General features: G+C 46.5%; 3 protein-coding genes across 4 annotated transcripts; 2 read left to right on the top strand and 1 right to left on the bottom strand.

Annotated features, from left to right (window-relative positions):
• The first annotated feature begins 704 nt into the window (after nt 1-704).
• On the top strand, nt 705-5675 carry C21H1orf174 (chromosome 21 C1orf174 homolog). 2 transcript variants are annotated; one of them, XM_054086099.1, is made up of 3 exons: nt 705-1889; nt 4263-4760; nt 5537-5675. In XM_054086099.1, exons 1-3 carry the CDS (start codon nt 1656-1658, stop codon nt 5648-5650), a joined length of 846 nt encoding a protein of 281 aa, XP_053942074.1. In that variant the 5' UTR covers nt 705-1655; the 3' UTR covers nt 5651-5675. The 2 variants fall into 2 exon arrangements, with proteins under 2 accessions (XP_053942074.1, XP_053942075.1); XM_054086100.1 differs by lacking the exon at nt 705-1889 and adding an exon at nt 2831-2983.
• DFFB (DNA fragmentation factor subunit beta) lies at nt 5675-11104 on the bottom strand. Its single transcript, XM_054086097.1, has 7 exons — nt 10925-11104; nt 10728-10854; nt 10019-10207; nt 9308-9387; nt 8974-9148; nt 8683-8779; nt 5675-8213 (listed from the first exon to the last, which is right to left on the bottom strand). Exons 1-7 carry the CDS (start codon nt 11078-11080, stop codon nt 7997-7999), a joined length of 1041 nt encoding a protein of 346 aa, XP_053942072.1. The 5' UTR covers nt 11081-11104; the 3' UTR covers nt 5675-7996.
• A 215-nt stretch (nt 11105-11319) lies between these two features.
• Nucleotides 11320-25238, top strand: CEP104 (centrosomal protein 104). Its single transcript, XM_054085950.1, has 21 exons — nt 11320-11389; nt 12323-12487; nt 12921-13094; nt 13389-13527; nt 14070-14135; nt 14467-14543; nt 14712-14880; nt 15300-15458; nt 16087-16335; nt 17175-17378; nt 17719-17886; nt 18531-18704; nt 18938-19114; nt 19421-19627; nt 20125-20191; nt 20546-20627; nt 21238-21346; nt 21642-21780; nt 22200-22267; nt 23750-23840; nt 24063-25238. The coding sequence occupies exons 2-21, from the start codon at nt 12375-12377 to the stop codon at nt 24188-24190; spliced, it is 2760 nt and encodes a 919-aa protein (XP_053941925.1). The 5' UTR covers nt 11320-11389; nt 12323-12374; the 3' UTR covers nt 24191-25238.
• The last annotated feature ends 1195 nt before the right edge of the window (nt 25239-26433 follow it).

The following is a 26433-nucleotide window of genomic DNA, read 5'->3' as shown; positions in this document are numbered from 1 at the left end:
CGTGCTACATCACACTTGTATTCTCCGAGAAGGATCAGCCACGTTCCAGAAAAGTCAACAGCATCTGCAGCTGTGAACTTGCCAGCAATTTCCCACAAAGTGATGTGGTTATAGGGCAGAGTGTGGTGACTGCAGGACAAAAGCTCTGCATGGGAGCCTTGGCATCCAGGCTTCACCTGCCTAAGGTCAATCCTTGCAAGCATTGGAGGTCACGCTGCGCTCTCTTGGGCATTTGTGGTTGTGTATCCACCCAGGGGAGCTGCCTCAGCCTGTGAGCCCGTGTCCGTGCTGGGTTATGGAAGCACACGAGGCTGCTTAGGGCTCAGTTACCCCCTGCCTTCACCCCTTGCATATGCACGCCAATTTTACAAAGCAGAAGAAAGAATGAGAAACACATAGCGTTGCCAAAAGTATTTATGAACAGTTTCAAAACGAAAATTTCCTTCCTATTTTCAGTTTGTTGCAGAAATTAAAACATCAACTAGTTTTTCCAGCTGCAGAAATGCTGTTCTTCAGTCAGCTCTAGTCCTCGTCTGTTTACGAGACAGTGTAAGTTTTCACTGCCTAATAAAAACAATCATCTGTATTCAGTGGCTGCAAGCAACAACGCTGCGAGAGAGTGGAGCGGTTGAACCGCTTTTGGAGGAGAATATGAATTATCTCAGCCAGAGAACAAAGCACAGAAGGACCCCTGAGCACGGAGAGAAATTGCAGAACAACATATCAGGCCTGCCTCCGAACCGCAGCAGTTTAACTGCGAGACTTTATGCTTTTGAGAAAAGAAGTCTTACTTGAGTAATCTCATAGGTGCAGTCTTGCCACTTATTTCTGCAATTTAAATTGTTGTTGATGTTTTCCAGGGCCAGGATGAACGGACAGCACTTTATCAGCCCAGGTGGACTGAGGAGCGTCGGTAATATCCTCAGACCACTGACACCGGCGGTATGGCTCTGTGATGAACCAGAGCTGCTGTACAGAAACAAGCTCCTGTGCCCTCGGCCAGACAGGGTTATGAAAATCCCCACAGGGTGCTCAAGGTGCTGAATTAAACAAGAGTGAGCTGGAGTTTACCGTGACAGATGATGCTGTCCCTCCTCTGCTGCAGACCATCAGGGCACCGGTACCTACAACTTCTCCAAAACAGGCAAGTGTGCTACCTCCCCTCACCGAGTAAAGGAAGGGAGGATAATTATGTACTTAAATCAAAGTGCTGGGCTGGTTTCATAGCATCATGGAATGACTGGGGTTGAAAGGGACCTTGTAGACCATCCAGTGTAGTTTCACCCCCTGACATGGGCAGGGACATCTCCCACTGGACCAGAGCGCTTCAAGCCCCTTCCGGGCTGGTATTAAACACCTCCAGGGATGGGGCATCTATGACTTCTCTGGGAAACCTGTGCCTCACTGACCTCATGGTGAAGACTTTATTCCTTGCATCCAGTCTAAATCTCCCCTCTTTCAGTTAAAAGCCATTACCTCGCTGTCCTTTGGCTAAATGCCCTTGTAAAAAGTCCCTCTCCGGCTTTCCTGTAGGCCCCCTTTAGGAACTGGAAGGCTGCTTTGCTACACAGAAATCCATCTGCTATCGGCAGAGTCCTTGAAGATAAAGAGGGATTTGAGTTACTGACATAATTTGCTCCCTGAGGACTGGGGAAATGAACGGAGAGGCACATCTGAATAATAACTCCCCAAATGAACATCTGACGACCGGAGCCAGCATTGCTCCAGAAGGAAAACACAATGGGAAGCTGGAGATCTGTAATGTTTATAACAGATACAGTGACTGGGCAGAATTTGTTTGGGTTTTTTTTTTTTCCCCCACAGGCAGCAGCCCATGGAGGAGATCTGGAACCAAGCTCTGTTTTCCTTTTGCTAAAGCTTGTTTTAAGGTAAGGCTCCCTGAGGACCTAGCTCAAGGTGTGAGGGTGTGGCTGGGGCTGTGATGCTGAAAATTACCAGCACATAAACTCTCTAAGACTTGTTTTAGAGTTATAGAAACCAAGCATCTTTCTAGTGCACACCTGGACCATGTGAGGGAATGATCTCCTTCAATCCTGTGTAGTGAGACAAGAGCTGTTACAGAATGTATTTCCCACTTATATGCATATGTATAATTTTTTCCCAGAAATCTTATGCATATTCTATTACTTTCCAAGGACTAATTTTAATGTTATTATGAACTTCACAACAGTCAAATCCCTTGCTAATTGGAGCTGGCTCCAGCTCGGAGTCTGACCTTGCATTTGAGATAGGGAGAGGCTGCAAACAGAGGTGATCAGAGAAGAAAACACATCTGTTCAGCACAGATACTCGAGATTTTGTAATTTCCAAAAGAACGAAGAGTGTAACGGGCTGAGGCTGGGGCTGAGGGGGTGGGACAGGGGGCTGAGGATGGGGCTGAGGATGGGACGGGGGGCTGAGGGGGTGGGATGGGAGCTGTGGTTGTGGACTGGACGGGCTGTGGTAGGGGCTGAGACAGGGGCTGTGGATGGGAAAGGGACTGGGGCTGAGGAGGGGACAAGGACTGGAACAGGAGCTGTGGTTGTGAACGGGACAGGGCCCGGGCCAGGAGCTGTGGCTGAGCCTGGGCCTGGGACAGGAGCTATGGCAGGGGCTGTGGATGGGACAGGGACTGAAACAGGAGCTGTGACTGAGCCTGAGACAGGAGCTGTGGTTGTGGACGGGACAGGGACTGGGGCAGGAGCTGTGGCTGAGCCTGGGGCTGGGACAGGAGCTGTGGTTGTGGATGGGACAGGGACTGCGGCTGCCCGGCACAGCGCCTGTGTCTGGGACAGAGCCCCTCCCCTGTCAGTGCCCGCCGCGGCCGATGCGGCGCCGCCCCACAAGATGGCGCCCGCGCTGCGCGCTTTCCAAGATGGCGGCGGCCTGGCGCCCGGCGCGGCGGCGGTCGGGCCCGGGGGTCCCGGGCGAAGGGGGAGCGGGGGAGGCGGCGGCCCGCGGCCAGGAGCGCTCGCCGAGCCCGGTAGGGACGCCGGGGGGGATGGTTTCGCCTGCAGAGGGAGACCCGGGGGGACTCGGGCTGCCGCTCCGCCCGTCGCAGCGCCGGGAGCTCCCTCGGAGCCGATCCCGCTTGGAATCGTTCCGTTCAGAGCCGTTCCCACGGGAAGCCATTCCCGCTTGGAAGCGTTCCCTTTCAGAGTCATTCGCGCTCAGTCTTTCCCACTGGGAGTCATTCCCATTCTGAGCCATTCCCGCTCAGAATCATTCCCGTTGGGAGTCATTCCCATTCAGTAATTCCTGTTGGGAATCATTCCCATTGGGAGTCATTCTTGCTCAGAATCATTCCTGCTCAGTCATTCCTGTTGGGAGTTATTCCTGATCAGAATCATTCCTGTTGGGAGTCATTCCTGAGCAGAATCATTCCCAGTGGGAGTCATTCCCATTCAGTCATTCTTGTTGGGAACGATTCTTGCTCAGAGTCATTCCCGTTGGGAATCATTCCCATCGGGAGTCATTCCTGCTCAGTCATTCCCATTGGGAGTCATTCTTGCTCAGAATCATTCCTGCTCAGTCATTCCTGTTGGGAGTTATTCCTGAGCAGAATCATTCCCAGTGGGAGTCATTCCTGATCAGAATCATTCCCAGTGGGAGTCATTCCCATTCAGTCATTCCCATTGGGAGTCATTCCTGATCAGAATCATTCCCAGTGGGAGTCGTTCCCATTCAGTCATTCCCGTTGGGAGTCATTCCTGATCAGAATCATTCCCAGTGGGAGTCATTCCCATTCAGTCATTCCTGTTGGGAGTTATTCCTGAGCAGAATCATTCCCAGTGGGAGTCGTTCCCATTCAGTCATTCCTGTTGGGAGTCATTCCTGTTCACGATCATTCCTGTTGGGAATCATTCCCGTTGGGAGGCCGGCTGGTTGATGCTGGGCCATGCCGGTTGACAGCTCTTTCTCCCGCATTAACCTCTGCCCACAGCATCCCTAAGGAAACAGGCGGATGGCGATTAGCCACAATGGTTCATGCTCCAAGCGGCTTTTCCACTGATGAAGGACCACACGTTGTGGTTTGGTGCCAGCCATCAGCTCCTCTTTCCTTCTTCTCATGTGCACTATCTGTTAATTATTTGTCTGTTAATTATTTATATGCAGGTGAGGGTGAAGGCGCAGTCCTTGACGAGCGCTGGTTTGATGGAGCCCTGCGGTTCCATGTTCCGCCTTGCATCTAGAGGTATCCTGGGGATTTTATATTTATTTATTTCAAATAAGATTTAGGATCTTATCTTGTTTTCTAACAGTCGTCTTCACATGAAGCAGCTGACAGACAGCCCTTGAAGAAGCTAAAATATGACAAAAGCAGTCCTGTAAAATCCAGACGGGAAGGACTTCCATGTGGAAGTGAAAATCCCACGGCGTTGGAACCTCCTAAAACATCTGATGGGGATGAACGTTCAGAAGCCCCAAGAGACTGCAATGTAACTGAACAGAAAAAAAGTGAAAGCATTCCAGAGCCTAATGAAGAAAAACGGGAAAAGGAGCAGGATGTTTCCCTCAAGCCACGTGCAGTGAAATCAAGTGGTGCTCCACCAAAAATGAGCAGTGCTGAAGAGCTGCAGAGCAGTGCTTGCAGCGAAGAGGAGAGCAGTGATGGGAGTGTATGCTCAGATGGGTCCAGCTCGGAGGAGGCAGCTTTCCTGAAAAAAACAGTACAGCCAGACCACGGTGCTCTCCTGGATGAGGACAGCAACCAGCCAATGCCAGTGGACCGGTTCTTTGGAGACGTTGGGTTCATACAGGTAAGATGATGCCGGTCTGCTCACCCTACAGATTTAGTCTTGTTCCACTTCAGTCTTGCATCCTCAAACAGAAGCAAGCCAGCCCCAAAACTGTGGGGAAACCTGACCCTCTGGAGGCATAACACTGTCCCTGAGATGGAATTATTTCTCTCAGGGGTGAAATTAATTGCCAATGCATGCTAACTTCAGATGTGAGATCTTTTCTGTTTAGGTTTTTATTCCAATTCCATAAGACAGCTATTCTTACACATAAAGACACAGTGTTATTCTGTCAAAGTAGTTTTTCACTGATTGTTGGGTCTTAATTGTGATTATTGTAATTCTTTAGGGTGGAAATTGGCTTCTGGCAACCTCTGCTTTTGGATCAAGGGCCAGAGCTTTACTTTCAAATCCCAGGGCTGCCTGTACCATTGGATAATTTTGGGCAAGCGATGCCTTCTCCTTTCAGGGGTTCCGTGAGGATGGGTGTTTAGCAGGAGTCAGGGTTGGTATTTAGTGGGAATAGTGAAGATTTGTTTGTGGAGCACTTCCCTCTCTCTGAATCTTGCTCAAGCCTGCAGGAATGTCAGCCCTCACTTGGAGCGTGAACTGGTGAGCTGGTTCAGGCAGGCTCCCCTAGGAGCTCCTCTGCTTTAGCCATGGGTTTATGCCACCGCTTCCGCATACGGAGGTTGGTGCCTCCTTTATCTGTTGCGGAAGTGTGTGAACCACTGCAGAGGTAGGTCTGCTGTTTGCCGCAACAGGCTACCCTGAATGATTTTCTCTTTCTTTTAAAGGATCTCCCAGCAGTTCCACTCCAGAGGACAGCGATGAGCAGGCGAGAGTTCAGGAAGCAGCATTTCATTGCGAAGGAAGATGAGGAAGAGGAGGAGGAGGAGGATGTTGTCTAACAACAAACTGTAAACAATGAAACCTCTTTTTCTTTGCACCACATTACGGTGGCTGGCTGTCCCACTAACTTGAGGTGTCTGTGTTTGCCTTTTCTCAGAGAGAGAAGAACTAGTTGAGTTTGTTTTTCTGGAACTGCCAGATACAGTGCTTTCCCACAGTAACCTGGGGAACAACTGACTGAATTTTCAGTGATTTGGCAATAAACTGTAACGTAACACTAGTATTTAAGAAAAAAACTAGGGGAGATATAAGTTCTCACTGTGTTTCTATAAATTTGAGCCCATATCTAAGGTGAACATTTGCTCTCATTCCTTTTTTAAAAATAGCCCAGCAAACTATATTGGAATGAGGTCCTTTTGCTTTCAATTCTGTGATGTCTGGCACTATGGATGGTAACGCAGCTGGTTGATCGCAAAGAGGGACATCAGCCTCTGGTGTGCAAGTTGTGGTGCACTGTTTACATTGAAACCAGAATGCATGAAACCTCTAAGATGCGATTCTGCTGGCAAAACTAAATGCTTGGGTGTCAACGTGAGTTCAGTGCTATTAATCTCATGTTTTTATTGCACGTCAGTTCTCTGAACCACCACGTGAAGCTGAGCGCTACCCTCTCCCGCCCAGCGTAAGCATTCCCTTTTGTAACAGTCACAGGATGCAGCTTGTGCAGTATTTTCAGGTGAATTCTATGGGTTAGGAATAGGAATTCTCTAAACAAACACATGGCTGGCGATAAAGAGTATTAGACCCAAATGAGCATTGACTGCTCAGAATATGGGGTCAGGCCACCAGATTTGGCATTTTGGCCTGTGTTTTAGGAAATAATGTGTGACCCCAGCTGATCTCAGGAACTGTTAACTCGCCCTGTGTTTATAACACTTCTTTGAAAGTGTGATTATGCAACAAGCTTCCAAATCTTTATTGTTACAGTTTCTTCTACAATTCTAAAAATAGAGAAAATCTTATCAGCAGATGGTTTAAATAAATATTAATTTCTACAGCTATAGTCTGTTAAACATTCAAGAGTTGCAAACCAAACACGCTGCATATGCATGACATGTTAATTTCTTCACGTTGCCACTCCAGCTGATGCATTGTTTCTGTCAACCGTATTCCTTGGCTCCTTTTCACTCCAAATCTAGTATTTTATTAGCATATTCATGGGTTTCAGCACAACTCCATCTCGGAGCAGCTCTCCCAGTTTGCCTCAAATGCCATATTTGCTACCGTCTCTATCAGTGCGTATGTTTTCACACACAGACATTTGTTTTTACTTTAGCACTGTGCAAAATGGTGATTTTCAGTTGGTAGAATGTGTGCTTACAGATGACATTGTGTTTGTCATCAGAATCCTGGCTGCGATGCTAAAACCAGTGCAGCGTTTCCACCTTGGTTTTGATGGCAGGATTGATTCAGAGCACTGGAATTAAGTCCTGTACATAAAACATACCTGCTTACTTTTCACATTTAAGTGTTTGAGAGGGGGAGACTGAGCTTGTCGTTTAAAAGTTCTCTTTGTAGCAATGCTCCTGCACTTGTGAGCAAGTTATGCCTCACAGCAATACTGCCCTAACGCAGCTCTGTGTGGACGAGCTGGATTTGCTGAGGCAAGAAAGAGAGGCAGCAACCTGGGAGAAAGCAAAGCTCTGCCGTAGAAATGAATGGTTATTTACAGAGCAGTGACAAGTGCTCCACCTTTCTAGTACCAGGTGTGCTCCATGACACCTGATCAACCACTCAGGCACCTCTGTCTCCACAAACAGACACGCAAAGATGGCAGTGATTCTTTTATTGTAAAAAAAAATCAGTTTACAGTGGCGGTTCCTAAAAATCCAAATGCCATCAGTTGATAGTTAAAAAAATTCAAGTAAAAATTCTCTTTTTGTATTCTGTCCTGAAGTAGGAAGTGTTTCATAAAAGCAATTCCCTCAAGAGGCGGGTAAACATGATTGTATTCAAGTATACTTTGTTTGGCTTAACTGTTCAGAGAAAGGTGTACCTGGGTTGGTTTTTAGGAAATGTTTTGTCCCAGTTTCATTTCTGCATTGAGTTCCGTGCCCGCATTTGTCTGGGCGAGAGAGAACACAAGGCATGACCAGTGTCAGCCTCTGGCCTCACTCTGGCTCCCAGCTGCATTTTATTGCACTTAACACAGTGGGATCCAAGGCAGGCGTGCGGTGAGAGTGGACTTAGGCACAATATGAACATACACTTTGAAAGACTGCAGCTGAATTACTTGCGTTTCCGTTGCCAGGCACTCCTCAGTAAGTTTTTAAGAAACCAGAGCTATTTAAAGATGCTCCTTGTGACACAATTTTGGAAAACAGGAGTCACTTCCAGCATCAGTGCTATGAAATTTCCTGGGTTTTCTTCCTTTTCCTGTAAATTTTAGTTTTATCACAGCTGAGATTATGATTGGTTTTCTTATGGCAAGCGATATGGACAAGCTTTAAATTCTCCATGGTAAAGAGCAGCCGATAGAAGTATTCCCAGTTCACTTCTCTTCCGTCTCGTGTTTTGACAGCTTCTGCCAGCTCTGGGACAACAGCACGCTTCTTCTCTATTCTTCACAACACAAAAGAGAAAACAATATTGCCATCAAAAGGCTGTTCATAATAATCCAGTCTCCCTCTTCCTTTCAGAGCCAAGCGGAATCTGAATTCTTTTCCCATAACTAGATTTTGGGTTTATTTTTTTTTCCCAAGGAAATAACTTAGGCCAATCTCGTTTGCTTCCCAAGCACGCAACACACAAGAGTGGGTCTGAGAGGCACTTTGACAATGGATAACGTGGTGAGGTGGGGTAAGTTTCAATTCAAAGGAAATGTGAGCAGAATGAGGCAGTGAATGAGATGGCATTATCATCTGGCTTCATGATTTTATGTTACTGCAGCATCCAAGCATCTGTTATCACTGTGCACCATCCCTAGCGGAGCTGACTGCACGGCGTTGGGTAAAGACTCCACAGCTGCACCTTTCCTGTCTGAGATGAAGGGCACAGAGCAGGTTCATTGGGATTAAGACTTTATACATACATGTGATCGAGATTCCAGGTGCTGAAGAGGATTCTGCTCTCCCTGTTGCTGTAAGGGTTGATCGAATGCTTACACGGACACTCGGCTCTGTCAAAGGCTCCCTGTAAAACAAGACGGCTGCGATGAGAGGCGCACTGCTGCTTGCTCCAGCTGTACCCAACCAGAGATCACGCACGCTCTGACGTCACCCCTTAACTCCATACTTTCTCTACACCAGCACCCAGGGAACCATCTCCTTCCTTAAAAGCTATCATCCCAAGTCACACCTCTGCTGTTGGAACCGAGATCAACTTGCCTGACAGGAGAACCACCCCTCTGCAGTGCACAGGCGCGCGGCCTCTTCCTCTCTTCTGTCAAAGTAGCACCCGTTGTAGTTGGCAGATTTCAGTTTATCGGACATCAGGTCAACTATCCTTTTGTACGCATCTCTTGCTGTAGGATGAACGTTGGGAGTAAAACTACTAACCTAAGGAAACAGGATAAAACAAACCCACAGCTATTCCTTGGTGCCTACAGCAGCCCAGGACTGTTTTCTGCAACGGCACCGTAACCCAGTTATGTATGTGCTCAGAGAATGGCTTTTACCAGCAGTTTGAAAGGAAATTAATTAAACAGAAACTTTTACCTCTCTCAGGTAGCCTCGTATTCTGCATTCACAGCTGTAACGCATGTAGCTTGACTTGCTCTTAAAACGAGATTGTAGACCTAAAGGGAGTTAAGACTGTGTTGTAACCAAGAGCTGTGAGTGTTGTGCTTCTGCCTCATGGGGTATTTACCCCTGCTTTTCACAAACTCAGCAGGCACACATTTTTTCTTGCCCATTTTTATTTTACTAGCTCCAGACTACTATGCTTCTAGTCCTGAGAAGGCCCACACTGAGCATTTGCTGTGGGACAGTAGCTCATGTTACAGTTGTTAAATGCTTCTTGTTAATTTACATATGTGGAACACCAAGACACTGGGACAAGAAAATGGAATTGTTCAGGAAGAACTGCAACAGCTTTGGAATGGAAGGGGAGACTTGCAAGGAAAGCATAAAGGAAATGTAAAGAAAGATCAGCTGGCTGTGAATTATCAATATACTATTAGCAAATCATTAAAAGACTGCAAATGCAGACCTCTGTTAAGGGGGAAAAATGTATTCTAGAGCAATCTGGGATAGAGCAATAGGGAAGACTGAGGTTTTTCCCTGTTTCTGAGAGTAAATATGCAAAGACACTTGAGCTCACATGCTTGCTGAAGTGAGTGGTAAATCATACCCTGAGCCAGAGGGATTCCCAGATTTTTAAAGCACTTTTCCTTAGGGGCAGTCCAAGGCTGGTGCCACTCCACACACCTTCAAACCACGCCTGGTCCTGCTCCTTGCCCTCAGCCTGGCTGTTCTCGCTCAGGTTGTGGATGAGATCCGCCAGCAGCCGCTGCCTGCTCGGGGCCTGCTCGTCGGCAAGAAGCGTCCGCGCTACCTCAACCACGGCCCAGCGACGCATGCAGCAGATGCCCAGGAGCAGCTCGATGTCGCTGGCACCTGCGGGTGAGGCAGGGCTGCCCCAGGACCCACGGCCAGACCTGGACGCTGCCCCTCACCCCCCACCCAATTGTGAGTCCCCATGTTCTCTTCCCCTCCCCAGCCGTTGCCTCCTTTTGTCTCCCTCCTATTGTGGTTTTGGGGTTCCCCTGTTGTGGTCCCCTCCCCACGCTCCCCCTTCCCCTGGCTGTGTCTCACCCCCAGCATCCCCACTCCCACTCAGTGTGCCCCCCTCACCCTGCTCCTCTCCCACTGGTTATGGTCCCGTCCCCCCATTTTCCTCCCTTCCACCGGTTACGGTCTCATCCCCTAACTACACTGGTTATAATCTTGTGCCTCCCTTTTTCCCCCCTCCAGCGGTTATTGGGGGGAGTTAGAGCGGGGTGTCCCATCCCCCGATTCCCCCCACTCCATCTGTTACGATTTGTGTGTGTCGTTTCCCCCCCAGCGATTATGGTCTCGTCGCCCCCATACCGCCCCCCCCCCCGGGCCATTCATGGTTCCCTCCGGCCGCACTCACAGCCCTGCCAGGTCTCGCCGGGCCCCAGCAGCACCAGCTCGCTGTTCTGGGGTAGCTCTCGGAAGCCGCTCTCGCTCAGCTCCGTCCCGTCCTCGTACAGGCAGAACCGGCTGCCTGCCAAGGGAAGCTGCACCGCACACGCCGCCGGTGAGAGACGCCCGCGGCCCCGCCCCCGCGCCGCTGCCCCCAGCCCATACCTGCAGCCGCGAGCAGCCCTTCTGCAGCAGTTCACGCAGGCTCGCCGCCGCCAGACCGATCTTCTGCGTCTGGCCGGGAATGCGCACCCGGAACGCCCGCAGCGGCTCCGCCATGCCCGCCGCCTTCCGCCAGGAGCGGGGCGAAAGACTGCGCATGCGCACACGGGGACGGGCGAACGCATTCATTGGGGAGGGCGAAGGCATGCTCATCTGGGGGCGGGGCGAGGGAGTGTGCATGCGCACTCTGGGGACGGAAGGAAGCGAATAGGCACGTGGAGGGGGGAATGTTGGTGGCCTAGGAGTGCGCATGCGCACTGAGAGGTGGACGCAGTCGGGGGAGGGCGGTCTAGGCGTGAGCATGCGCAGTCCAGGGCGGGGGGGTGGCTAAGGGGAGGGCCGGGCTAAGGGTACGCATGCGCAGTGGCGCCGCCGTTGTCATGACGGCCGGTGCACAGCCGCGCTGAGGCAAGTGGGGCCCGGCCGTTCTTCCCTCGTCCTCTGTCCCTTCCTTCACCCCGCCGTCGTCCTCGTGAGGCTCCGCCGTGTAGGGAGCCCCGTACGCCTGGCCGTGACTCCTTGGGGCCTGTGGGCGCCGGGGCCGGGGGGGGAATGGGAGGGGGGGTTGTTTAGTGCCATAATTATCCTTATGGTATGGGGGAAGCAGTGCTTTTCGACCTTTCCCCCCTGTTCTTCCCTTTCCCCCTTTCTCCACTTTCCACTCTTCCCCCCGTCCCCCCTTCCCCTGCCTCCCTTTTGGGTAAATTCAGGTTGTTTTGGCTGGTTCTTATTTTCCCTTTGGCTCGGGCACATAGAGGACAGAACAAATTGCTCTTGTGCGTATCTCGGAACACAAATACTTCCAAGCTCCATCGGTGGGAGCTGGAGAAGGGCATTTGCATGTGGTGATAGGGAGAACGACTTTAAGTTGGAAGAGGGAAAGTTGAGATGAGGTTTTAGGTAGAAATTCTTCACGATGAGGGTGGGGAGGCCCTGGCCCAGGTTTCCCAGAGCAGTGGTGGCTGCACCGTCTCTGGAGGTGTTCAAGGTCAGATTGGATGGGGCTTAGAATCCCCAGATCCAGTGGGAGGTGTGCCTGCCCATGGCAGGGCGTGGAACTGAATGGGCTTTAAGGTCCCTTCCAACCAAAATCATTCTGTGATTCTATGATCTCGCGTTAGCAGATTTAATGGAGTTTATTGGCAAACTGCTGCACAAGTTGGCTAATCCCTCATTTCACTGCCTATTAACAAAACCCTCAGATAGGAATATGGTGCAGCTTATAATGCTAATATTAATTAAAGAAAATTGACATTTGCAGTTATCATTTACTGACTTGATGGACCGCAAGATGTAATTCTTTGACTGTAGTGTTTCACTGTTCATTTATTATGGTTCCAGGGATCAGGTTAAATTGGAACTGTCTTTGCTCTGACTGGGTGGCTGCTGCAGGATGCCGCACAAGATTGGCTTTATAGTTATTAGTTCATCAGGACACGAAGACGGCTTCAGTGCAAAAGAATTGATGGTTCATGCACCGACAGTGAATGGATGGCGATCGCCCAGGTACTGGGGGTGGGACGACTGAGCACTGGGGGAGTTTACCGTGAGCGGGAGATGTGCCGCAGTCTTTAGAGCTTTTTACAGCATCCTAGGCCAAACTGATTCTAAAACCAAAGAAGTTAAAAGGGGTCACATTGCATTTCAATAGAGTCCTTTAAAACAAAGAGGGAACTCTTTATGTTCTTGACAGTTGCCTTGGAGATTGCAACTAGTTTGTCTTGGTGTTAAAAATCCAGTCTTCTCAGCACCTCCTGTAGACATCCATGACGCACAATGTGCTCATGTATATGATAAAGCGGGAAGTGTTCTGCTCTGCTCTTCTATCAGTAAAGCTGAGTTAAACTTTGATTTTGGGAAGTTTCAGCATTAAATGTTGCTCTAGTTGGCAGTGAAGTTGTCTTTAAAAAGGTGGTTGAGACATTGTGTGTGTTTTTAGGCTCTGTCAGTACCCACAGGAGATCATCCTGCAGCTGGTGGAGAGGTGTCGAATACGAAAGCTGCAGCTGCTGGCGCACCAGTACATGATTTCAAGCAAAATTGAGTTCTACATCAGTGAAAGCTTGCCTGAATACTTTGCTCCTTATCAGTCAGAGAGGTTTCACAGGCTTGGGTAAGTCAAAAAGCTCTGAGTAGTTTTATCAACTTGATCAGAACAGCCTCAGGAGGAAATAGTCCTCCTTATGCTTCAGCATTGGTGCACTTTGCCAGAAGCAGTGAACAGATTCCCTGCTTGCTTAGATCTGTAACAGAGCTGAAGGCGTGGGTGTAAGAGACACGATGCAGATGAATGCTTGTCAGATGACAGCGTGTTGTTTCAGTTACGAGGGAGTTTTAAACCTCACCAGAGCACTGACCTTTGTGTTTGTACGTTTTCTCTGCTTACTTGTTATGTTTTCCTTCTCAGTTATGTTGCTCTATCGGACAACGAAAAGACTGATTTCAAAGCACGGGAGTTGAAGTCTGTGTACATGGATGCAGTTGGCCAGTACCTGAAGCTGATTTTGCATAAGAATTATGTCAATAAATACAACTTATATGGTCAGGTGAGTTAGAAGTCCTCACTTGGTAAGGTAGATGGCGTTTCAGTAGTACAGTATAGGCACAGAAATCTGCTCCCTTGATTTGCAGAAGCTGAAAATGTTGATTGAGAGCTCCTGGTTTTATTTTTGGTTTCTTTTGAAGCAGGAGATACAAATAAGAGGTTCTAAGCGAATTGGAATAATGACCAAATGTGTGCAACTTGTCCAGAGCAAATAAGTCAAGTGCACGTTCCATTACTGCCTTCCATTCTGAGTGTTAGACTGCACAGCAGGGTCTGTGTTGCAGACAGGGTGCTTCCCCTGAGAACAGCTTTGTGGTCACTACGCAGCCACTCTTAGTCTTTAGCATCTGGTCTGGGATTATGTGGAGGTATTGTACAGCCAGCCTGGTACAGAAAGAGCAAATATCTGCTGCTGTTCTGCAGTGACACTTTCCACCTCCACCTCAGACCAGGAAAGGGAATGACTGATTCTGTACAGTGTAGTCTGTAGATCTGTGAATACACGTATCTTATGCATTTACGTTGTCTTCTCATCTCTCCCAGGTTGCCTTGGTGGCCGTCAACATTATTGGGGACCCAGCAGACTGTGGTGCTGACAGCAATAACACTGTGAGTGCAGAGCATCACTGACGTTGTCGCTACAGGCGTTCATATGCAGGGTTCTCTGGGCAGTGAGATGCATCTTCCTTCTGCTGGTTCTGTGCTGGTGAAGTGCTTCCAGTTTTTAATGCTATCTTGAAGTTCTCAGAAGCTGAACCTAATTTGTAGATACAAGACCCAGAACATAACCAATTGGAACGTTTGCGTTTTCTCCTGCCCCAAAACATAAGTGTTATGAGTCGCACAGCTTACGTCAATTACAGCAAGTCAAAATTTCTGTCCTGAGCATGTGCTTGAAGTTAATGAATGGGCATTAAGATTCTTTTTCCCTTTTACAAAGCCTTCCAGAGAGAAGCTGATAGACCACTACTTAGGAATTAAATTGGATGACCCTGCCTTGGATGGAACTTACCTGGGGTAAGGATGTTCTTTTACATATATGCTGGCAAACCCTCTGGTCATTCTAAAGCAGTTCTCTGTCTCTGTGCTTTGTTAGTTCCCTGCTAGTGAAAAGAGAACACATCTGCTCAGCCCAGTCCCTTTTAGATTAGCCGAACAGTTATTTTATTCATTCTCTATCTTCAGGAAACCTGACTGCATCTCCCCTCTGGATGATCTGGCTTTCGACATGTACCAGGATCCTGAAGTTGCTCAGATCATACGTAGGCTGGATGAGAAGAAGCGCACAGCTGTCCGTGACGAGCACTACGATTATGCCAAGAAGCTCAAACAAGCTATCGCAGACTTGCAAAAGGTGTTGTTGGAAGGCTGTTTATCTCCTAAGGCGAGCAGTGTTCCAGTGGTCCGTCAGGGACCCGAGCGTTCTTCGGGAATTGTAGCGATTTCCAGTGTATTTTCAAAATAGCAGTTTTAAAATCAGATGGCTTTGATCTAGGGGAGAAATGTTTTACTGTAAGGTTGGTGAGGCACTGGATCAGGCTGCGCAGGGAGGTGGGAGAAGCCCCATCCATGGAAACATTCAAGGCCAGGTTGGATGGGGCTCTGAGCAACTGGATCTGGTTGAAGATGTCCCTGCTGACTGCAGGGGGCTTGGACTGAAGGGTCTTTAAGGGTCTCTTCAACCCAGACCGTTCTGTGATTTAATAACTTGGGTGGAAACGTGCATACCTACAGTGCCATGATTCCAACCCAGCTCGTTGTGCCATTGTCTAGGTGGGAGAACGGCTGGGGCGGTACGAGGTGGAGAAGCGCTGTGCTGTAGAGAAAGAGGATTATGATCTTGCTAAAAAGAAAAAACAGCAAATGGAAGCGTACCGGCTGAAGGTGTATCAGCAGCTGGAGCTCCATGACCTGCTGGATGCAGAGCTGATGGTGGGTGCTTTTGTTCCTAATTCAGGAGGCTTTACCATGTGGGTGTTGTGAACAGAATTGACAAAGCAACCAAAATGCATTCGGGGAACAAGAGTCACTGCACAGGTGTTTTGTGACAATTCTGTGTGGGTTTTAGGTCTTCTGTTCTGACTGTGGGTTTTTCTGAGCAAAGACTGACACATGGCAGAGTGTTTTGCTCTCCATAAATTACGTTACAATCAAGTGTTACGGTTTCAAGCAAATGTCATTAAGGTCTGAATATTTTACATGATTTCAGGGCTACCCAATGCAGATTAGTAAGGGACTTTGACTTCTCTTACTTTGAAGACGTGTAATAGGCTTACATAGGCATTGAGGCTATACAGAGTTAATGTGGTAAGAGATATGTATACATGTAGTTTTATATTGTTCTCTGTTTTATATATCTCTCGCACATGCATCCACACAGAATTATTTTCTGATAGTTTCATAACACTGCATCCAGTGGAAGTGCTTACAGGGCGGTGAATGAGGTCGGATATTTACTTGAAAGCATCAGAGTCATGTTGCCATCAGAGCTGTAGCTGCACTAATTCTGATTTTAGTACATTGTTCATCTTGCTTTACAAAATCTCCTGCCCTTTCTCAGATTCAAAAACCACCTGAATTGCCTTTGGAGCCCACGAGTTATACTGACAGTCCTCAGCGCACAAAGGCTGCCAGTTCACCTCCTTGTGAACACACGGAACCACAAAAAGGAGAGCCCTGTAGAGCAGAGCCTTTGCTGGAAAAGAAGTCAGCAGATCCCACTTCCACTGAGCCCGTTGTTCCGCATCAGTCTCCGTCTCCTGCTGTTATCCATCCCATAACCTCCAGGAAAGAATTTATCAAAGGAAATGTGAGTAGTGTACATCTATCGCTGCACAAATGTATTGTAGAAAATGGTCTTGTACTCAGCCTTCCCAGACAACAAGGGCTTTTGTGGTTATTCTCAGGGTTTATATGGTATCAGAAATTGACTGTAGTGCTGAGCAGTGCCCATCTGACAGTCGGCACTGATCTTTCTCTTTCACAAAGTTCCTCAGAAGCTTTTGGAAGTGTTCATTGAGATTGAGGCAAAAAGGGATTAAACCTGATTTAAAAATAGGTGAGCGGAAGCAAATCAACATTAAATGACTCAGTGGGGGTCACACAGCCAGTACGGAGGAAGCTGAGCTCTGCTTTCTCCTTTAATGGTTTAATAAATCTTTGAGATGATGGATCAATCTACAGCAGTAAGGGAATTTGTTGGGATGTGGTGGTGAGATAAGAATCTGGGTGTCATGTCTGAAGAGAGGAGGGGAATCACGGTATCTGGTTCGCTTGATCTTAGGTGTTGCTGCTCCACCTTTTGGCAAAGCTAGGGCATACTTTCCTAGGCTCCAGTAGCAGTTTTGTTCTCTGAACAGGCTGTTGTCCTGAAATGATTTAACAAATAAAGCCTTAGGACTGGCTGGTATTTCACCTGTAGATGTGTGTGCTTCATGGGAGGCGTTTTGTGTGCCTTTCATTGTATTCTATAGACAAGAAATAAGTTTTATTTCTTCATGACGTTATGGGAGCTTCCACATCTGTATTTACAGTGAAAGCGATGCTGCTTGAATGGGGAAAAACATGCATTGAGGTGAATGCAGTTAGTGATAAACAACTTCACATCTAGGTCATTTCTAGAACAGCAAACTTTATCTTCTCTGTTAGGCTGAATTTTTACTGTATGATGAGAGACCCCTTCCGGCCGTTTGTAAACAGTCTGATGAGGCAGTTGCGTACCTGGAGCCAGAGACAACTGAGGAGGATGTCAGCGATAGTCCGACAACTGGCATCACTGGGGAACCGGAGCCGTTAACTGAGAAGGCACTGCGAGAGGCGAGCCCTGCCATTGAAGTTTTTGGAGAGGCTCTGGTAAGTAACAGCAGAACAGACACACAGATTGTGATCTCTGAGTTGATTCAATAGGTGCTGTGCCAACAGACTTCCTGTTGTGATTTTTGCATGTTCAAAGCTGTTACATAAAAATCCGAGATGATCATTTGACCTTGAGCCTGATCTATTGATCCATTTTACTCATCGTTTTTCAAAAATCAGTGCAGAAACACCTCTTTTCATAAAAGCCAGGTTCCCATAGGAAACACCTTGTAATTTTGTGCTTAAGTTCATGTGTTCTGCTTCTGTAGATAAATGTTGAATAAATAGTGAAATATCAGTATTGACCTCGTGAGAAATAAACTTGTTCTGTGTCCAGGTTTCTGGAGCGTATTCCAAAACGTGGTCGTACCGTGAGGATGCGTTGCTGGCTGTGTACAAGAAGCTGATGGAAGCATCAGTGAACACTCCAAAGGAGGATTTAAAGAGCATGCTGAGGGCTGCCATTTTTCTTGTGAGGAGAGCCATCAAGGACATAGTGTCTTCGGTAAGTGGTGATGTGTGTGATAAGAAACACTCCAGTAAAGAAGTAGCAGCAAAAATTGTAGAACCGCGTATGAACTTTTAAATAATTTAAACATATAGTTTGCGAAACTGCTGTTGCATAAGGTGAAAAGAACACAAAAAACCCCACTGAACACCCCAGACAACTGAAATGTCAACTTTTCGTTCGGATCAAGGCCTGGGCACTGCCTGGTATTTAGCAGCGTGGAAAATACTGTCCTGGGCCGAGTAATGAGCTTGAGAAGCAACTGCTGATGCAGTAAATGTGTTCTGAGGTTGAGCCTTTTATCTTTTCTCTGTGAAGCTGAAATACAGCAATGAAGTAACTGTTGGCTTCTGTCTAAGAGACTGCAGTTACTCTCGGGAGAGATGGGCTCCAAGTAAGCCTTAAAGGAGGAAAAAAGAAAAAAATCAAGAGCTGCATTGCTCTTTATAGAGCAAATTCTGAAGCTTTTCACCAAGCCCTAGCAACATATTTTTTGAGCGAGGTGTCTGAAGTAGTTTCCCTTAAGAGTTGTAATTCTGGATTGCTGTTGCTGCTGTTCTTTAGAGATACAGAAATATTGGCTGAAAACAGGCATCTGAGTGGTAATTTTTTTCAGCGTTTCCTTTTTCTTTGTAAATTAGGTTTTTCAAGCTTCCCTGAAACTGTTAAAAATGATCGTTACCCAGTATATACCAAAACATAAACTAGGAAAGCCAGAAACTGCTCATTGTGTGGAAAAAACGCTTCCAAATTTGCTTTCCAGAACAGGAGACTCTTCCTCCCGCCTCCGCCTCATGGCTGTTAACTTTATTCAGGTGGGTGTTTTTCTTCACATCACAGTTTGGTTTCCGTGAAGCGTGTCACAGAGCTCGCAGGTGGAAAACACCTCGTCAGACTTTGCTTTGAGTCCGGAGTCTGTTGCTGTAGAGGATTATGCCTTATGGGGAAGGGAAAGTGGTAGTAACTTAGAGTAGCTCTGCTTTGCACAGCCAGTTTGCTCTCATCAGCTAGTATTCCTAATGCACACTGACTCTCCGTATGTTTATAGGAAATGGCTCTGTGCAGTGAAGTTAAACCTCTTCAGATTGTTCCAGTTCATTTGGTGCAACCATTAAAACCGAACTTCCCAGCACACCTTGCAATGAGTCAGGTGGAATTGGTGGAAAGCCTCTTGAAAGACATGGGAACTGAAAACTCTGGGTTTACAGTCAGCAACGTTATGAAGGTAGGAGTCTGTAGCAAGTGAAGATTTTTCTGTTGTTGCTTTATTAGGGCTCATCTGTCTGCCTGTTGGAGAGCTGAGTGAATTACTGAAGGGAATTTGAGCCTCTTGGTAGGTGACGATACAACCCTGTGAGGAAGCAGTGTGCTAATAGGGAGAAAAAGGAATCACTTGGTCAAGAAATGTTTGCAAAAACCTGTCTGAGTGAAGATTTCTCCTACTGCAGTGAAGTAATTGTCTTAGACTAAGGAACAAGTCTTTAAAAATGTGGGAAAAGAGGCATAACTTTGTTGTTATGATTATTTTCAGTTTGCAACAGGAGCTTTGGAGCACAGAGTCTCTGAAGTCCGTGACGCAGCTTTGCGGATTATCTTTGATGTGTACCGGAAGCACAAGGTTGCCGTGCTGGATTATCTTCCTCCAGACAATGCAAACATTCGCAAGACTGTTCTCTATAAAACACTCTTTGATGGATTTGCTAAAATAGATGGGAAACTTCCTGAAGCTGACGCTAGGGTACGTAACGTGGTTGTAGAAGACATGTAGCTGCTTTAAACATGGCATTCAGCTGAGCAATTTACTGATTTCACAGGCATATCGGACAGTGAATGACATGAATAGAGTATTTTAAGATGTGTAGTTAATGTTGCTTAGTTTAAAACACTGGTCTTCAGTTTATTACTTGTCCTCACACTTACAAATAAAGCCTGCAAAGAACACAGAGATTGGACTTCTGGAATAACCCACAGTCATTTTAAAAGATCCACATACACTGCTCTGTGCTGGTGAGCTTTGGAAACAGCAAGCACAGGGGAAAGGCTTTGTGTGTCTTCCCAGTTAGTATAGAGGCATTTGGAGGAGGGAGGTGTTACTGCCACAGACTGGTCTTGTAACCCAAGAGGATCTTTCTTGTGCTGCCTTGGCCATTGGCTCCATGCTGATCTGTTTTCTGTTCTTTTCTATATGAGAGATGGTTCCAAAACTTTTGTAATTGAAAGTGTATTTCTTGACAGGCACAGAGAAAAGCAGCAAGAGAAGAAGCAGAGAAACAGAAAAAGGAAGAAAAAAAACTTCTGCAAGGTCAGCTGGCAGCTCTCAAACCATTAAATTAACAAAAGAAACTTTGTCGTCAGCTTACCAGTTAATTTCTGTTAAGAAATGAGTATGGCTTGGCTTGAAACCACTTCAGGCATCTCCCTAACCTGAAGCAGATTATCTACCACATGTGAAAATAATGGCTAAGATAGTTTGCCTTTGTAGATCACTAAAGTAATAGTTTCCCAACTGCCTACAGGGAAATTGTCTTTCAGTGCTTGCCTACCAAGATGGAAATGGTCAGGTTCTGTTAGATGATGTGCTGTTAATGTTTATTTGTAGGCATGCACGAAAACAAATTAAAATGTGATCTTGGTTTTAACAGTTCTGTTTTTACAGGTTACCACATATACGAAAGCCCACAGCCTGCAGCAGCGGAGAGTCCAAAGGATCATCCCTCCGGTGGAGATAACTTGGATAAGTAAGTTAGAGGAGCAGCTGCAAATCACGATGAGCACTTAGCAGAACCTGCCGGCTAATGATGATAACAATATTTCTCCATTGGATCAAATCTAATACTTTCAGCACTTAAATAATGAAAAAAATTATCTTCTAGCAGATTTGGAATCATCACCTGGCAATCCTAGATGTTGATTTTTAAGTTCTTGGGTAGCATGACCTTGAAATTGTTGTCTGAGTAGTTGCTTTGAGGTGTGAAACAGCCATAGTTCAGTGTTCAACTGCCAGTATAGAGTAAGGCAAAGATGTATTGTAACTTTTGTGTATATTGTAGGCTAAGGGCATGGAGAAAGCAGCTGAGGATTCTGAGGATTCCACAACATCCAGCTTCAGCGTGCCGTTCCCTGTACTTTTGTGGAATCTCATCTCTCTATGATCAAATGCTCTATGGCTGTATTTACCATAAACTCTATAACGGTGTCTGTTTGTGCCCTAAGCTGAGGCCAGCACTGTGCAGGGGAACAAGATGTACTGAGAGAGATGTTTGCTATTTTTCAGAACAGATTCCAAAAGAAGAAGTTGGGTTCATCCATTTCGCTCTGTTACTGATGTTTGCATTTTTTTTTTCCTAGCTTATGTATTTTCTGTGGTGAAAGGGACAAATCCTTCACAGAGGAGGGACTGGATCTCCATTACTGGAAACACTGCCCTATGTTAACCAGATGTGAGCACTGCAAACAGGTGAGGCATCAACTTTCTAGAGCAACTACAAAACGTTAACTGTCATTACTCTGCTTTTAAGCTGCTGTGAGATATTTAATGCTAAAGTAGATGAATTCCGAACCCAACTGTGTGATCTTGGATAGTGCTTTTTGAAAAGAGCAGCATTATAAATACTATTAATAACTGGTTTTCCCTTTGTCATTTTAGAGAGCGAGATTTAACTTTCAGAAATGAGATAATCAGTTTTTTAAACACTGTCCATATGTACTCAGTGTGGTATGAATCTTCCTGGGTGCCTCTTGGTCTGCTGCAGGTGGTGGAAATAGCGAGCCTGACGGAGCACTTGTTGACTAATTGTGATAAGAAGGAGAGCTTTGAGAAATGTGAGCAGTGCAGCGAGGCCATCCTGAAAGACGAGTTGCCCAGACATTTTAAGAGCAAGACTTGCAATCGTGAGTAGTTTTGAACAGGAAGGTTGAACTGCAAAGATTGAGTCAGTCGGACTTTCAAATCCCATGTATCTTTGGGAAGGCAGAGCACTTATGTTTAGGTACCACACTGTGTGGTTTAGAAATCTAAATTAGTCCTAGTGCTTGAAATGCTTTGTTTCTATGAATATATGTGGGGAGGATGAGTGAGGGGAACAGCAAACCTCTGCCACGCCCTTGTGGATTAATCCTTATTGTTCCTTTTGATCTTGTTTGGATGTAGGTCATTAAACACGGAATTTTTTTGAGAGCAATTAATGATAATAGGGTTGGACTGGTTTAGCCATGGAGTAGCTCTGTGCTCTTTGTTGTGCACATTCTCCTCTCATTTTTGAAATTAGCCTGTCTTTGCAATTCTTATTTTATTTTTCTAATCATTTCAGCTGCCAAACCGGAAAATGTGGCAAACCATTGCCCATTGTGCCATGACAACTTCTCCCCGGGAGAGGAGGTAAGACTGCTTTCCAGGTCAGTCTGGTGTTATGCCACTGGGACTGAATTCGCGTCCTCTGCTAACACCAGCTTGCCCCCAGCGATTTCAGAACCTGCCTGGGTTATTGCTGGGGTCTGTAATGACTGTCTTACACTGGGACTGTATCCAAACCCGGATCTCCTGCCCTTCCCATGTGTATGTGGGAACTGAGGAGCTACAGGCTGTTCAGTGCTGGTCTTTCTCCTTCCACAAAGACAGCTCTACACCTCATGGCTTTCCAAAGTCCCAACTGCTACCAGAACCAATGAGTTCTCTTGTCAGTCCTGTTGTTCAGGTTTCAGATGCTGCAGCAGGACTGAGCACATCCAACAGGGTGTCCAGGGTTAAGATGATGTTGGTTTGGGTATAAGAAAGAATTGATGTGAAGAAAGGAATCGAGAACTGCTGTAGTTGTCAAGAGAGCCGAGATGGCCTCTCTGATTTTTACCTGGTGTTCCCTGTAAGTGCCTCATGCTATGAAATCTCTGATGTGCCAGCTCCAAAATGGGCTTTCAGCATTGTAAATGTGTGCTGGTATTACATAAAAAAACCAATTTCGTCAGAAAATACTTAATGTATCTGTTCCAGTCTTTTATACAAACCATCTAACGGTGCATTATCACCCTATTCAAGTAGTTCTGTGTACGATTTAATGTTCGGAAAAGGCTATCCAGGAGGCAGCTGACAACTCTATATGGAATATTGGATCTAGTTAAATATCTGTGGCTGATACGCAATCCGTGTCATTTCCGTCCTCTCTTTGGCACCATTGAGTAGTGCTGCTGGTCTGAAAACCATTTTTTTTCCAAACCCTTTTGGCTTTCCCCAGCATGAGGAACTCACAAATTATGGTAACCAAATCCAAAATGTTTGTTGAGAAATGCATGTGGTGTTTGGATTTCTTTGTGGTCTGGGTTTTTTTTTCCCCCTTGCTTTGGCCTAAATTATTCCTGTGAGCAGGAGATTCACAAAGCTTCCAGTCTGAGGAGGCTGTTATGGTTTCAGGTAACAGCAGCTCCTGCTCCTTCTGGTGCTGAGTGTTTAATTATTATCATAACCTGGTGGTTATGCCCACACTACTTCAGTTTAAAGAGGAGAAATATTTTCTGTTATTTGTACATTCCTTGTTCCTGATTTGAACTTGGTTATTAACTAAGAAAAATTAAAAACCAGAATGAATATCACTCACTTTCAATTTCTAGGATCGGGCTGGGGTTTTTATCATGATGCATCTTTTAAGTTACATTAAAAAAAGGACATATTAATTTGTATTTCACTTAATAAGCCATAAGGGGTTCATGCTTTTATGAGTAAACAGATTAAAATGCTGTTGCCATAAAATCTGTACCCAATGCTTATTTTCTCCGTGTTTTAAAAAGCGTGTGTGCATCCATAGTGACTGGAGAGAAGCTTGGCTAACCTTGCTGCTCTTGTAATATCGCTTCTTTTAATTAACTTTAGGCCTGGAAATCTCACCTAGCGGGCAGAGACGGCTGTAAAATGAACCAACGGAGGCTACCCGTAATAAATAAAACTATCCTGATGCAGCCTGGTAAGATAAAGCTCCCGAACATTCCGTAGAGATAGAAAGGGAACATTGACCATTTCCTACCACTCCTTGTGCAAGATGCACCTCAGGCTCTCTGCCTGCCAACTCCTGGTTGCCAGAATCAGTCATTTGGACTTTGTATATCTTGAGAATCAAAATGGGAGACAAAATACATGTCTGGGAGTGGATGTGCTTGCAGTAATGATCTGTATTTTCTCTTCACAGGCAAAATAGGTGGCCAGTATTTAAAGAAACCGAGTCCTTCAGGAGCAAAAGCTCGATCTCCCTCGACAGGAAGCAAGATCCCAACCCCAAGAGGGGCCCCCACTGGCAAAACATACTCAAAGCGATGACAGGAAAAATAATTCTCCTTGTCTTAATAACTGGTCGTGCAGTTGGTAATGATTATTTAGAAGTTGCAGGTGACATAGCATCTTTTTCATTTGCCTGCATGGGGCTGTTTATCCACCTTGAGCAGTACCTCCTGGTCTGACCACTGCAGTAGGTAACTCTTTTCTTAGCTGTCTGTGCAGCACTGCGATTTTCTCCTAGAAAAGTGCATGTCAGACATACGCAAGTGTTCTGGCACAGATCCAGCCTGCTGCGCTCCCTGTGGGGCACAAGGAACGCCGTGCGTTGGACTGGGACTGGTTCCTCTCACTAAAAATCCTCCCCAGTAAGTGGGGAGTTAACCTGGCTGCGCTGCGTAGCTGCTGCCATGGCCAGCACAGAGGCTGTGCCCGTGGTTAGTGGCTTACTCTGCCACTGTGGTTCTAACAGCTTGGGTTTGATATCCAATAGGGAATTTCCTTAAGATCCAGCAGCCAGAGCCATTTGTGGTTTGGCTTTCTCTTGGGAAAGAGCAAGAAACATATCGAGCGTGAATTGTACTGTACTTGAGGAGACAGAGGTGAAATGCATTTTTCCTTTTGACCCCAATGTGACAGTTGTTTGTAGTGACACATCTTGGGAAGCAATGCCGGTACTGGCTGAACCTGAACACTGCTGTGTAATAACTGCGGAATATACGGCTAGGTCTTCTGCAGATGCATGTTCACAGGAGCTGTCTTTTTCTTCCCCGTATTTGTCACTATAAGCAAGGCAAATCTACAGCCACTGGGAAAGCTCACAAATCCATTTATTTGTGTCAGGCTCTAAAGTTTTGGGTGCCTTCCATGGAAATGGAAACTAAACCTTTTTCTGTGAGGGGTATCCTGGAACACCTTCTATGTCAGCCGAAAGGAGTTGGGTCAGGGCCATTATAATGTGTTTCCACTCGTATTTCAGACTCTTAGAAGCATTATTTTGACAGATAACTGTGCTTGACTAATTCTGGTGCCTGTAATTTATGAGTTGAGGCACGTTAATAACGTCAGTGTCTCTGCTGGAGCTCGAGGAGGACCATCTCCTCCATCTGGAGCCATGCCTGGTGAGCAGGGGTTTGGCTGTGGAAGCACGGCCTTTGCATCGATTTCAGATTTAGACCTTTAAAGGCAGTTGGGCAGTGCCTAAAGCGCTGCTCAGCACTGGGGATTAACACTGGATGAAAAAGCACAAGGGCTGGTTGGACACTGCCGTGTGACACACCGATACGGAGGAACATGAAATTGCTGCTCTGCGTTGCCTCTTGCTGCGCACAAAGTGCCTTATCCATCCGCACGACAAGAGGATGAAACCAAAGCGCAGGAGTCCTGTTTGGTACCAAATAACAGCGTGTATCGAGGGAGTGGCTGCAAAAACTGAAGTTATGCTTTAAAATCCCACAGTTAATTCTGAAGTATATCCCCAAGAGAGGAAAAAAATCCTCATGGGGCCCTGAAAAGTTAGAATAAATAAATTTAGATTTTTTTTCTCTTGTTGTAGTCTCAGTTTGCTTCTAAATCCAGCTCTGAGACAGTTTCTCTGGTTGGATCTGGATTGAAGTAAGCATCCATCGACCACAGTGTGTGACCGCTTAAGAGCTTCAAAGAGAACAAGTTCTGTCAAGACACAACGTATGAAGCTTTGCACCTAAAGCAACAGCCCCAGCGTTTCCACTCGTGGTTTCAGCAGTGGCTTTCCCGGCTGGAGTTCACTGATCCCAGAGGGAGGGCGGTGAGTGATTGTTGTAATGTCAGGAGAGGTTTGGTGCTGGGGTTTTGCTGCTGCACTGTGAATTTGCGCTGTTCTGTATCTACAGCACTGATTTTGTACCTCACGGGGTTTATATAGTTTGTGGGCAGCCTGTGTGCAAGCTCGTGGGTTTTACAGGTAGACAGATTGTGGTAGTCAGTCTTTATACTCTTCCAAATTTATCTATTAATAAATATATATACATTAGGACTATATATTAACAAATACACATGTATTGTTATCTCTCTTTTAGTGCTACAGGTTCTCGTTTGAGAACCCCATTGCTCAGCTAAGCACAACGCCTACTGGTTTCGCTCAGGATATTCCTGGGCTGTGGCACCCAGTTCCATCCCTGCCATGGGCAGGAACACCTTCCTACGGGCTCAGGGGCTCCAAGCCCCATCCAACCTGGCCTTGGACACCTCCAGGGATTGGGGCAGCAACCGCTGCTCCGGGCAGCCTGGCAGCAGACGGTACGCAGGGA

Source organism: Cuculus canorus, chromosome 21 (assembly GCF_017976375.1).
Source record: "Cuculus canorus isolate bCucCan1 chromosome 21, bCucCan1.pri, whole genome shotgun sequence".
NCBI lineage: Eukaryota > Metazoa > Chordata > Aves > Cuculiformes > Cuculidae > Cuculus > Cuculus canorus.
Note: the sequence above shows the minus strand (reverse complement) of the source record. Positions and strands in the feature narration are given on the sequence as shown.